The following is a 12,734-nucleotide window of genomic DNA, read 5'->3' on the forward strand; positions in this document are numbered from 1 at the left end:
TTGCGAATAACATAGGAGAAAATACGACTCGATACAATCGGCAAAGACCCACGAGACGAAATAAGGACTACGATTGGAAACTTGGAACATGGAATTGCAAGTCACTAGGTTTCGCAGGATGTGACAGGATAATCTACGACGAACTACATCCCCGCAACTTCGACATCGTGGCGTTGCTGGAACTTTGTTGGACCGGACAGAGGGTGTGGAAAAGCGGGCATCGAGCGGCTACCTTCTACCAAAGCTGTGGCACCACCAATGAACTGGAAACAGGATTTATAGTTTTTTTTATTCTTAATCACTTAACCTAATTTACAGCTCTATTGTCCAGTGGGGCACTACGTGAGCAATTTCAATTGACAGCTGCACTTACATCATTTTGTACAGCGCCTAGATTCTATTCTACTTTATCGAACTGATTGCCTTTCTGCTGCTGTCACTTTTTCTACTTTATACCTAGTAGAATGATGAGCACAAGGATGATGATGGATGGCCGTTGTTCCTTTCCAGTTCGATTGGGGGTCCATTATGAGTAGCAGTTCGCCGATGTCCAGGTATCCGGGTTCGTTTGAGCCATGGGGCTCAAAAGAGGGCCAGTGTCAGTTGCTCTCGGGGGTAAAGCAACTGACGAAAAATTGCAAGTGCCGGGGCTGGGAATCAAACCCATGACCATCCGCATATGAAGCGAACGTGTGACCAACTACGCCACGAGCCCCGGCCAGGATTTATAGTGTTGGGCAAGATGCGACAACGTGTGATCGGGTGGCAGCCGATCAACGCAAGGATGTGCATGCTGAGAGTTAAGGGCCGTTTCTTCAACTACAGCATCATCAACGTCCACTGCCCACACGAAGGGAGACCCGATGACGAGAAAGAAGCGTTCTACGCGCAGTTAGAGCAAACATACGATGGTTGCTCGCCGCGTGACGTGAAAATCGTTGGCGATGCGTAAACTTTGCAGCCTCCCGTGGTATGGTAGTCCGAAGCACCTTCTTCCCCCGCAAAGATATCCACAAAGCCACCTGGAGATCACCCGACCATCAAACAGAAAACCAATCGACCACGTTCTAATCGACGGTAAATTCTTCTCGGATATAACCAACGTCCGCACATACTGCAGTGCGAATATAGATTCGGATCACTACTTAGTCGCTGTATGCATGCGCTCAAAACTTTCGACAGTTATCACCACGCGTCGTAGTCGAACGCCGCGGCTCAACATCGAGCAACTTCGTAACGTAGAAGTGGCTCAAGAGTACGCGCAGCAGTTAGCAGTGGCCCTACCAACGGAAGAGCAGCTAGGCGCAGCTACACTTGAAGATGGCTGGAGGGACATCCGATCCGCCATAGGTAGTACCTCGGCTACAGCACTAGGCTTCGCGACTCCGAATCACAGAAACGACTGGTACGACGGCGAATGTGAACAGTTGAAAAACGAGAAGAATGCAGCATGGGCGAGAATGCTGCAACACCGTACGAGAGCGAATGAGGCACGTTACAAACAGGCGCGGAACAGGCAGAACTCAGCCTTCCGAATGAAGAAGCGCCAGCAGGAAGAACGAGATCGCGAAGCGATGGAAGAGCTGTACCGCGCTAAGGACACACGAAAGTTCTACGAGAAGCTGAACCGCTCGCGCTGAGGCTTTGTGCCACAAGCCGACATGTGCCGAGATAATCACGGGAATATTATCACGAGCGAGCGTGAGGTGGTCGAGAGGTGGCGGCAGCATTACGATGAGCAACTCAATGGCGACGTTGCAAGTACCGAAGGTGGCGTGGTAACAGATCTTGGAGTATGTGCACAGGACGAAAGTCTTCCGGCCCCTGACCTCCAAGAGATTGAGGAGGAGGTTAGCCGGTTGAAAAACAACAAAGCCGCTGGAGCAGATCAACTACCTAGCGAGCTTCTAAAATACGGTGGAGAAACTTTGGTGAGAGCACTACACTGGGTCATTACCAAGATTTTGGAGGAGGAAGTATTACCGGAGGAATGGATGGAAGGTATCGTGTGTCCCATCTACAAAAAGGGCGACAAGTTGGATTGCGGGAACTACCGCGCGATCACACTACTGAGCGCTGCCTACAAGGTACTCTCTCAAATTTTATGCCGCCGACTATCACCGATTGCAAGAGAGTTCGTGGGGCAATATCAGGCTGGATTTATGAGTGAATGCGCTACAACGGACGAGATGTTCGCCATCCGCCAGGTGTTGCAGAAATGCCGCGAATACAACGTGCCCACACATCACTTGTTCATCGATTTCAAAACGGCATATGATACAATCGATCGAGAACAGCTATGGCAGATTATGCACGAATACGGATTCCCGGATAAACTGATACGGTTGATCAAGGCGACGATGGATCGAGTGATGTGTGTAGTTCGAGTATCAGGGACACTCTCGAGTCCCTTCGAATCTCGCAGAGGGTTACGGCAAGGTGATGGTCTTTCGTGCTTGCTGTTCAACATTGCTTTAGAGGGTGTAATAAGGAGAGCGGGGATAAACACGAGTGGGACGATTTTCACAAAATCCGTTCAGCTGCTTGGTTTCGCCGATGATATTGATATTATTGCTCGTAAATTTGAGACGATGGCGGAAACGTACATCCGACTAAAGAGTGAAGCCAGGCGAATCGGATTAGTCATTAATGTGTCGAAGACAAAGTACATGATGGCAAAGGGCTCCAGGGAGGAATCACCGCGCCCGCCACCCCGAATTCATATCGACGGTGATGAAATCGAGGCGGTTGAAGAATTCGTGTACTTGGGCTCACTGGTGACCGACGACAACGACACCAGCAGAGAAATTCAGAGGCGCATTGTGGCAGGAAATCGTGCCTACTTTGGACTCCGCAGAACTCTACGATCGAATAAAGTTCGCCGTAACACGAAGTTAACTATCTACAAAACGCTGATTAGACCGGTCGTCCTCTATGGGCACGAAACATGGACCCTACGTGCAGAGGACCAACGCGCCCTTGGAGTTTTTGAACGGAAGGTGTTGCGTACCATCTACGGCGGAGTGCAGATGGAAGACGGGACTTGGAGAAGGCGAATGAACCACGAGCTGCATCAGCTGCTAAGAGAACCAACCATCGTCCATACCGCGAAAATCGGGAGGCTACGGTGGGCGGGTCACGTCATCAGGATGTCAGATAGCAACCCGACTAAAATGGTTCTCGAGAGTCATCCGACCGGTACAAGAAGACGTGGAGCGCAGCGAGCTAGGTGGGTCGACCAAGTGGAGGACGATCTGCGGACCCTACGCAGAGTGCGGAACTGGAGACAAACAGCCATGGACCGAGTGGAATGGAGGCGGCTACTATGTACAGCAGAGGCCACCCCGGCCTTAGCCTGATCTGTAAGGTAAGTATGAAGAAGATCCAACATGGAATTTACCTTTTGATTGCTTAAAAAAAATTGCCATGCTTAATAACAAGCAGTCAAAAAAGTCCAAAATCGCATATTTTGCCCTATAAATTGAGGTATAGCTCAAAATTGTGACGTGCTGGAGCAAATCTGAGCCCGGATTCGGAATCAGCGGCCCAAAAGCTGTCAAAGACACATAAGTTTGCTCTTGAGACAGATCAAAAGTTAATTTTTGTTAGTTGTGTGATCTACCCATGTTACTGGCTCAGTTAAAGATCGAGCATCTTTTACACCCCCTCAACCATTCATCCATCAGTGCGGGTAGCCTGACACCTTGGATTGTGGTTATCTGTTTGTTGGTCTTTTACTCCCGGAACAGGTGGTCTGTAGTGCTATTCTAAGCCGACAGCTACACGGTCAAAGGAGGATTAACAATGAGTAATTTTCGCAGAGAGTAGACAGTAAGGACCACTTCTACTGTGGGGTTTCTAACAGAGTAACATAAAGGCCCATATTAAATTTGGACATAAGGTGTAGAAACATATTAAGAACGAGTTTATGAAGAATCCCGGACAATCAAAGAAATGTATAGTGCAAGTACGGAAATAATTAAATCAAAACTTTTTTATCAAGTAATTTCTGACAGATTTTCCGAATACACAGCGTAACAAAAAATAACTTTTGGTCTGTCTCAAGAGCAAACTTATGTGTCTCTGACAGATTTTGGGCCGCTGAATCCGAATAAAATAACATAACTTATATGGAGATATAGGTATATTTTTTTTGGGAGAACAAAAATTAATGCCCAACATTTCCCTTTCTGGACAAACCAGCACAATCGTGCTGTTTTTCTGCATAAGTTTTACATATTTTTTTCAACTGTTTTTCCTCAAAATAGGGTTTTGAGTCCCTTATTAAGCTCCCATTTTCATCCTACGAAAAACAAGGGATTGGAGCGCTTTTTGTTTTGTTTCTTATTTTTGTATTATTTGTTAGAAGTGAGCACCCATGTAAACACAAAGAACGGAATCAATCGGTATCGTAATCGCTTGTTTTCGAATAGGATGAATATGGGAACGTGAGATTACTGATGACACACATACCCTATGTGATGTAATTATTTTTTATGATCGAGTGATTACTTATACTTGTATATCTGAGCCTCAGCTTTGATTGCAATTGTTTATAAAAAAACGCTACAATAAGGCCGTTACACATATTTATTTCACTTTTTGTCCCACCACTCTTTGGCTGGTCGAGGGGGGATAAAATTAAGAAGCATTTAATCTGAAAAATATTAAAAACTCATCGGATTTGTTAAAGAACTTTTAGCAAGACCCGATAATTTGTTGATACATTTTTTTCATCTGCCCCTCAAAATGCGCAATCAAGCCAAACAATTTTGAAGGGGAGGGGGGGAGACAAAAAGTCAAAATTAAATTTGTATCAGCCTAAGTTAAACAAAAAGTAAACAATAACCCTAGAAGTTGAAAAAAAAATTTATCTGTCATATTTTTATAAATATTATTTTAGTCCAAGTATGCAGAGATTCAAATCGATTTAAAAAGAGTAGTTCTGCAAAACGGCGAAGAAAAAGCGATACTTTGTTGAAAAGCACAAAATTTCTGGATAGTCAAAGTTGGACCAGCACAATTGTGCTGGTTCGTCCTCAAGGCGGTCGAAGTTTCATCGGAAATTGCCTATTGTGAGGCGTTTTATGGTACAGAAGATTGATTTTATTTATTAAATCACTACAAAGTGTTAGTTTGTAAAAAAAATCGACGTATTTCAACTCAAGGAACACGATATCAGCTTGTACGAGTATTATAAAGAACTTTGAATACTTGGGTGATTAATATTAATCCATATTATCGAAATAATGTATTACATTATGTTTTGTTGTGTTTTATTCACTTCTATGATTTGAATACACTGTCAAACCTCGTGTTCCTTGGGTTTAAATTATACGTCTAAATTTCTACAAACTAACACTTTGTACTGATTTAATAATTACAATCATTCTTCTATAACATAAAACGCCTAAAAGTAGGCAATGTTCAGCAAAAACATCGACCGCCTTGAAGACGGACCAGCAAACTTGTGCTGGTCTTTATTTTTCAATTTAGTTAAATTTGTTTTTCTGTAGTCAATAACACTATTTCAAAGAAAGAACTTAACATTAACAAATTTAGAGATTTGGATGACCTTACAACTGAGAACAATTCAATTTCATTAATAGAGACGTATGTACAACATTTAAAAATTGCTAGCTACGAGTAGCTTTTTTAAGGAAAACGAGTTTTAAGAGTGATCTCATGATTCTTAACGTCAATATCACAGATGTCTTTATTTGACCCCAAAAAGTGCATAGGTGGATAAAGTAGCCGAAGTAAAGAATGTTTTATTCTAGAAGATGTTTAGAGAAAAAATGAGATACATGTAATCAGAGCCGTAGCGTGGTTCCACGGCGCCCTTGGCAAGCATCCTGATTTGCGCCCCATAGTAATGTCTATTGTTTTCATTTTTATAAAATGTCTTCAAAAGTTTTTTTGTTCTGATATTTTGGTGACATTTTTTGAGAAAAAATATTTTATTCTCGAGAATTTCATATTTGTTTCGAATTTCCATTAAAAACTGTTTTGAAAGCATTGTATTTAATTTGTTGTGTTTTCAACGTTATATTTTTTGAGATATTTAGACATTCATCTGTTTATTTCTACCAAACTGTTTCACATTCATTCAGTTTTTTTATATCACTTTTCAACACAACTTCAATAGCTTTTTTAACAGCATACTTCCTGAAGTTTATAACTATCCTGGAGTCCTCTAAGAAGCCTATTTCCGTGAAAAGTTCATTCAGTTTTGTGCGTACCACAGGTGCTTTATGAAATTTTCAAGATATTAAATCGAAATATTTCATAAGTAGATCTGTAGTAGTTAATTGCAAAAGCAATTGAGATTGGTAGGGGCTGTTTTTCGAATTAGTTGCTCTAATAACAAAATCTATCTTATCAACCTTAACTTTCATCAACTTATGTTGATTCGGGGGCACGGACTATGGAAAGTAGGCTTGGAATAGCCAATTAATTATTAAAAAAAAAACATAACTAAGACAAACAACTTGTAGCTATACAGCTAGATTTTCACAGGAACCATATTTATTGATGAGATCAAGTTTTAAAATGCAATGCTCAATATTTTTTGAAATGGTTGATTTGGTTGAAAACATATTTGGAAGATAACTTGAGACATAGTGAGAATGCTGATGGATTTAATAAAACTTCTACAGAAATTGTGATTTTTGAAAATTCACACAAAGCTTCCTATTTTTATTTCTTATTTTTTAAGCTTAAATTGGGAAAAATATAGAATAATATCTTAAAAGGGGTATGAATTCCCAGGAAAAACTATTGTAAACATTCAAAAGAAAGTCTGAACAAATCTGTATATGGAAAAATGCTACAACAGCAAAAACATGATAACTGTGGGGTGTGAAAATATGTGTGTTTCTGAGATACAGTGCATTAGTTTGAATCTTGTTAAAAACACCATATCATTCCTTCCAGCCTTTGGCCAATTTGCCGCTCCTCTGAGGCTGGCGCCCTTGGCGGGGGCCAACCCGGCCAACCCCACGCTACGGCTCTGCATGTAATCAGTCTTTTATGGTCCGCTTCGAAAGGGATATGCAAAACTTGTTTTGACGTGCATACGATTAAAACACTTCTGCGTTCGTGAAGTAAAAATGAGCATTACGATGAGGATCCTCAGATGTTGGTCTAGGATCAATAGCGAATCGCACCCTTAGATTTAATTTACTCTGTAGAAGCTCAAAGCCCTTCGTTCCTTTAAACTTTTAAGCTCACTATCACGGGTTAATTTAAATAACTTCCTACCAATTGACAAATAATGCAGCTATATTTCTGGTATACACATTTTTGATAAGGATCTTGAAGTCATTATTAACTCTCATAATCATTGCAAACTTTCGGGAATAAACTTTTCATAGTTCTCAGGAGTTTTATTTTTCTTGGCAAATCACATTTTCATCGCAATTTTTAAGAAGTTCCTTGTAAGACATCCGACAAATTTGGTAATTTGGTGTTAATTACTAATGATATACCTCGCAAATGTATTTCAACTTTCAAACTAGACCTTGTGACTACAGCTAATAATTTGAATAATATCAGTCAACATCTTGAATATTTTTTGGTTTACGTATCTGTTAATTTAAGTTTAAATCACTATCTTGATATGAATTAAGCTAAACAGAAGGCATTTTACTACTTGATAGGATCTAGTTAGAGGATTTTTTAGAATGCCAACAATTTATACATGAGAATACCTTTGAGATAGTCCATAACCAGATAGTTTTAAGGATGTAAGTTTTGTTTGAAACATTGTGGTAGTTTTTATACCAATGATTCATATTGACGATTTTAAATGAAAACATATCATGTGTATTTATTTGAATATTGGCCTCGTTAGAATCGAGTCACGTTCGCTTGTATGATTGGATATCCTTGAGCACCTGACCGACCTTAAAAGGGGCGGGGGTAATGTTTATTTTATGTTCCCATTGAGGAAGACAGTGTTGTGATGCGTCATTACTAATGTTTTGACTAACACTTCCCACCTTACCAACGATAACGACTCCGGTAACGGAAGAATCATCGGCAACTTTCGCATATCAACTTCCCCGGCGTGAAAATGGCCGATAACAGGCAGTGATAAGAGAGGGATAACGCAAAACAGTGTTCGTACATACCGTGTAGTAGGACAACAGCCCCGCATACTCATCCAGCACGAACCAACGATACTGCCATCCCTTCATTACGTTCGTCCACTTGGAGAGGGTGCCTTCTAGCATTGCCATTGTTGCTGGTCTGCTCGCTAATCCACCGCTTTTTCCCGCAACGATTCACTAAAATTTACCCGACGAAATCACTGGAATTTCACACAATTTGCGCAAGCAAAACACGACGCGATTCGAACTCGGACAAAAATCACACAAAAACTTGTCACCCGACGTCAGACGAGCGGCGAGAAACGTCAAGGTTTGTTGTTGTTTTTGTAACCAGAAAGCAGTGGCGTTGTGAACTGGAGGATCCCCTGGACGGTGCTCGAACTGTAGTTTACAATGCTTGAAAATGAAAAAGTGTGATTCACACAACACTGGTGCGGAAAATTTGCTTTGAAATCGATTGGCAGATGATCGGAAAATATGAGAATTATTTCACTGTGGAGTTGGTCGGCACTTGGGTGGGTGATACGTCAAATTGAATCAGAAAAACCAAGTACATTGCTATTGCGGCGAGTATCTGAAATGTAAATAATTAATTTCAATGCTATTAGGTCCGAAATTAGGTCTTCACGTTAATGTTCAATGCTCGGTTCAAAGGTTGCCTGAATGATGATTCACCTATATATTATAATCTTATACTATAATTATACTAATTATATATAATAATCTTATACTATAATACTTACTGATGCAAACAACGGCCAGTCAAAATGAAATAGACCACACGAGAATGTCACGTCCCGCATCTTTATCTGTAGGCCAAATGTAGACAGCTGAAACACATATCAAATTATTGTTTTATTTAGATACTCTCAATGGATCACTAAAATAACTAAAACGGCCGCTATGAAATGAACAGATAGCGCCACCGTAGCCTTGTTTGTTTGACGTAACTCCACTGCTGTCACTGTGTTACCGTCCATATACGGTGGCGCTTTTGTTTTGATGCGATGAGTAGCGGAAAAGTCGGCTTCAATGATCCATTAAAGACTAAAGACAAACAGAACCTGGAAACGGAATATTTAATCAAAAGTTAACAAAAATAATTAATAAGCAAAAAGTTAATAAAAATAATTAATAAAAAAAAGTGAGGCACATGAGCATTATTATGAACATTATGGAACACTTTTTCATGATGCAATTGAACCAGTGTTAAAATATGAGCCACTGATAGATATGTCAATACCGTATTAACTAATAGTCCTACATGTACGCCAAACTGGGCCGTAATCCAAATTTTCATGAAATTTCGTGCCCGGGAAGCATCCAATTCAAACTTAATCCAAATCCAATCCAAATCCAATCCAAATCCAATCCAAATCCAATCCAAATCCAATCCAAATCCAATCCAAATCCAATCCAAATCCAATCCAAATCCAATCCAAATCCAATCCAAATCCAATCCAAATCCAATCCAAATCCAATCCAAATCCAAATCCAATCCAAATCCAATCCAAATCCAATCCAAATCCAATCCAAATCCAATCCAAATCCAATCCAAATCCAATCTAAATCCAATCCGAATCCAATCCAAATCCAATCCAAATCCAATCCAAATCCAAATCCAATCCAAATCCAATCCAAATCCAATCCAAATCCAATCCAAATCCAATCCACATCCAATCCAAATCCAATCCAAATCCAATCTAAATCCAATCCGAATCCAATCCAAATCCAATCCAAATCCAATCCAAATCCAATCCAAATCCAATCCAAATCCAATCCAAATCCAATCCAAATCCAATCCAAATCCAATCCAAATCCAATCCAAATCCAATCCAAATCCAATCCAAATCCAATCCAAATCCAATCCAAATCCAATCCAAATCCAATCCAAATCCAATCCAAATCCAATCCAAATCCAATCCAAATCCAATCCAAATCCAATCCAAATCCAATCCAAATCCAATCCAAATCCAATCCAAATCCAATCCAAATCCAATCCAAATCCAATCCAAATCCAATCCAAATCCAATCCAAATCCAATCCAAATCCAATCCAAATCCAATCCAAATCCAATCCAAATCCAATCCAAATCCAATCCAAATCCAATCCAAATCCAATCCAAATCCAATCCAAATCCAATCCAAATCCAATCCAAATCCAATCCAAATCCAATCCAAATCCAATCCAAATCCAATCCAAATCCAATCCAAATCCAATCCAAATCCAATCCAAATCCAATCCAAATCCAATCCAAATCCAATCCAAATCCAATCCAAATCCAATCCAAATCCAATCCAAATCCAATCCAAATCCAATCCAAATCCAATCCAAATCCAATCCAAATCCATTCCAAATCCAATCCAAATCCAATCCAAATCCAATCCAAATCCAATCCAAATCCAATCCATGTTCTGATAAAAGTCACTGCTTTTTTGACGCCCAAGCTTTGAATAATTCATTATTCTCCTGAAAGGTTTAGAAATGTTCGGTTTCGTAGGGGAAAAGCACTAATCATCGTCACTGCTCTATTCTTCGCCCCCTCAATGCAATTTCAATTTTTCATCTATTTATCTTTCAAATATGTATATACCTTTTCGATTATCGCATCGTTGAACGTTTTCTGTTTGCTTCTTATGATCTGATGTACCACATCGCCAGAGCTGTGCAACACATCGATGGTGCTTGACGCCGCGTAGATGATAACCACTATTGTTACCATGTAGTAGATAATCCAAAATCCGTTGGCAGCCGCCATCAATTGAAATCGAATGGATGTAACGTTGAACGCTCTGGGAAGTAAAACCGATTATTGATCACCCAAACACAGATACAGATATTTTATGTCATTCAAATCAAGACCTCAGAATCTTTAAACTATACAAAAAACATAATAAATAAAACATAAATATTTTATAAATAAAGGAATAAATATAATAAAAAAAATGAATAAATAATCAAAATACATAGAGCATATAAAGTCAAATATTTAATACTGTAGAGTGAGCATAAATTTGAAAATAATGAAGCTACGACAAAATCATATAGGGTGTTTTGGCATTATCTTACTTGTACATAGCGAACAGTCCGAAAACTAGAAAAAGAAACATTGCTGCAAAGTGAAGCATTAATTGAAAAGAATACGTCCGATTAATCAGTACAATGCTTTCACATGCCGAATAATGCAGGCTAGACATGTTTTCTATAAAGGTAATGATCTCCGAAGAAAGCGAATGACGACCAACTTTGAGTTGCTTCAAAAGACTGAAAAATAAAATAGAATATAAAAGTATGATTATAAAGAAATTCTGAGTCCCACCAACATTTTACTATCATTCAACGGATCGAACAAAATGCGTAATGTATCGGCGAACGTTCTGACATTTGTAGGCTCCGGTTTGACCATTTCCTGTGGTTCTTTAGTCTGAATTTTTGCTTCCTTTAATTTCCCGTCGATGGTGAATATTTCCTCGTAGGCAATGGTTGGCGTTGCGATGGTCAGATCGCCACGGTTATGCTCAAAGTCTTCGAACAGAAGCTGCTTCAACAGTCTATTAACAATGGCTACTCGTGCTTTTACGGTAAAAGTGAAGAATATGTACTCCGTTACGAATACTAACGAGGTCATGTTCACGATGTAGTACGATGTGTAGAGAAGCTGAGTCTGAATTTGCAGCTTGAATGCAAGCAGGTAGTAGTATCCGAGGATCACCAGCAACAGAAATATATTTTCTGTGAGAAATATTACATAGAATCGACTAAAAGAAGATAATATATTAATATTGTTGCAAATTTTGATTTGAACCTAACATGTACTTACATTTGACCTATTCTATATTGAACATTAACGTGAAATTCGTTAGCTAGTCTTTGGTTGACATCATTTAATACTTCTAAGATGGTCCATTTCTTCTTCCTCAGAATGATATTCGCAATACTCATGACGAGCGCTGAAAATATTCAATAAGCATGCGTAATGTGATGCTTTAGTTTTCTTATAGTCTTTCTTAGTAGCCATTCCATAGAAAACCGATAAAGTGCAACTCCGATTGTCGTGAAACTTGGTGCGTTTGTAGTTCATCGAAAATCATTAGAATCGTATTTGTTTTTATTTCGTCATTTTTAGATAGGATAATCAAAAAAAAAAGGTTTTTAAAAACTAAAAAAAATGCAAAAAATATAACTTTGAACTAGTTTACCGATTTGAAACTTACATTGCATTTTTTTTTTGTGTTTAAAGGGTATTGAATTGTAGTTTTTAGGAAAAATATGTTAAAAGGTAGATTCTACTACTGGAACCATATTAGTTTGTCAATCAACTGTTAAGGTTTCCCGTGTAGCTGCCGGCTTTTTTTTCTTCTAAACCATAGGGGGATAATCTGCTCAACAGACACCCTAACAGAAGGTTAGGGTAGTGTAGGTCTGAGGCCGTCTTCTACATCAAAAGTTAAAGCCAGGACTACTCTCTCCTCGTACCCACTAAACCATTCCTATGGTCGCCAAACCCTACGTCTCTTCGGAACCACGAAGGTATTGCTTCAGAGGGGGTCTAGTGCACATCACACCCTCAAGGTTAGCTGCGTAGCCTAGCAGCAACGAACATCGATTACTCGCTCTGGA

The 12,734-nt window shown here is 39.5% G+C and overlaps 1 protein-coding gene across 2 annotated transcripts in view; it reads right to left on the bottom strand.

Moving 5' to 3' along the window:
* LOC109411133 (oxysterol-binding protein-related protein 9) overlaps window positions 1–8,416 on the bottom strand; it is a 209,862-nt gene extending 201,446 nt beyond the window's left edge. Inside the window, exon 1 of one of the 2 annotated variants that reach the window (XM_029872961.2) lies at window positions 8,136–8,416. In XM_029872961.2, coding sequence (XP_029728821.1) covers window positions 8,136–8,243 — 108 coding nt within the window. In that variant the 5' untranslated portion in view covers window positions 8,244–8,416. The remainder of the gene's footprint in view (window positions 1–8,135) is intronic. The other variant, XM_029872962.2, reaches the window with a different exon arrangement.
* Window positions 8,417–12,734: the final 4,318 nt, after the last annotated feature.

Source organism: Aedes albopictus, chromosome 2, assembly GCF_035046485.1.
Source record: "Aedes albopictus strain Foshan chromosome 2, AalbF5, whole genome shotgun sequence".
Lineage (NCBI taxonomy): Eukaryota > Metazoa > Arthropoda > Insecta > Diptera > Culicidae > Aedes > Aedes albopictus.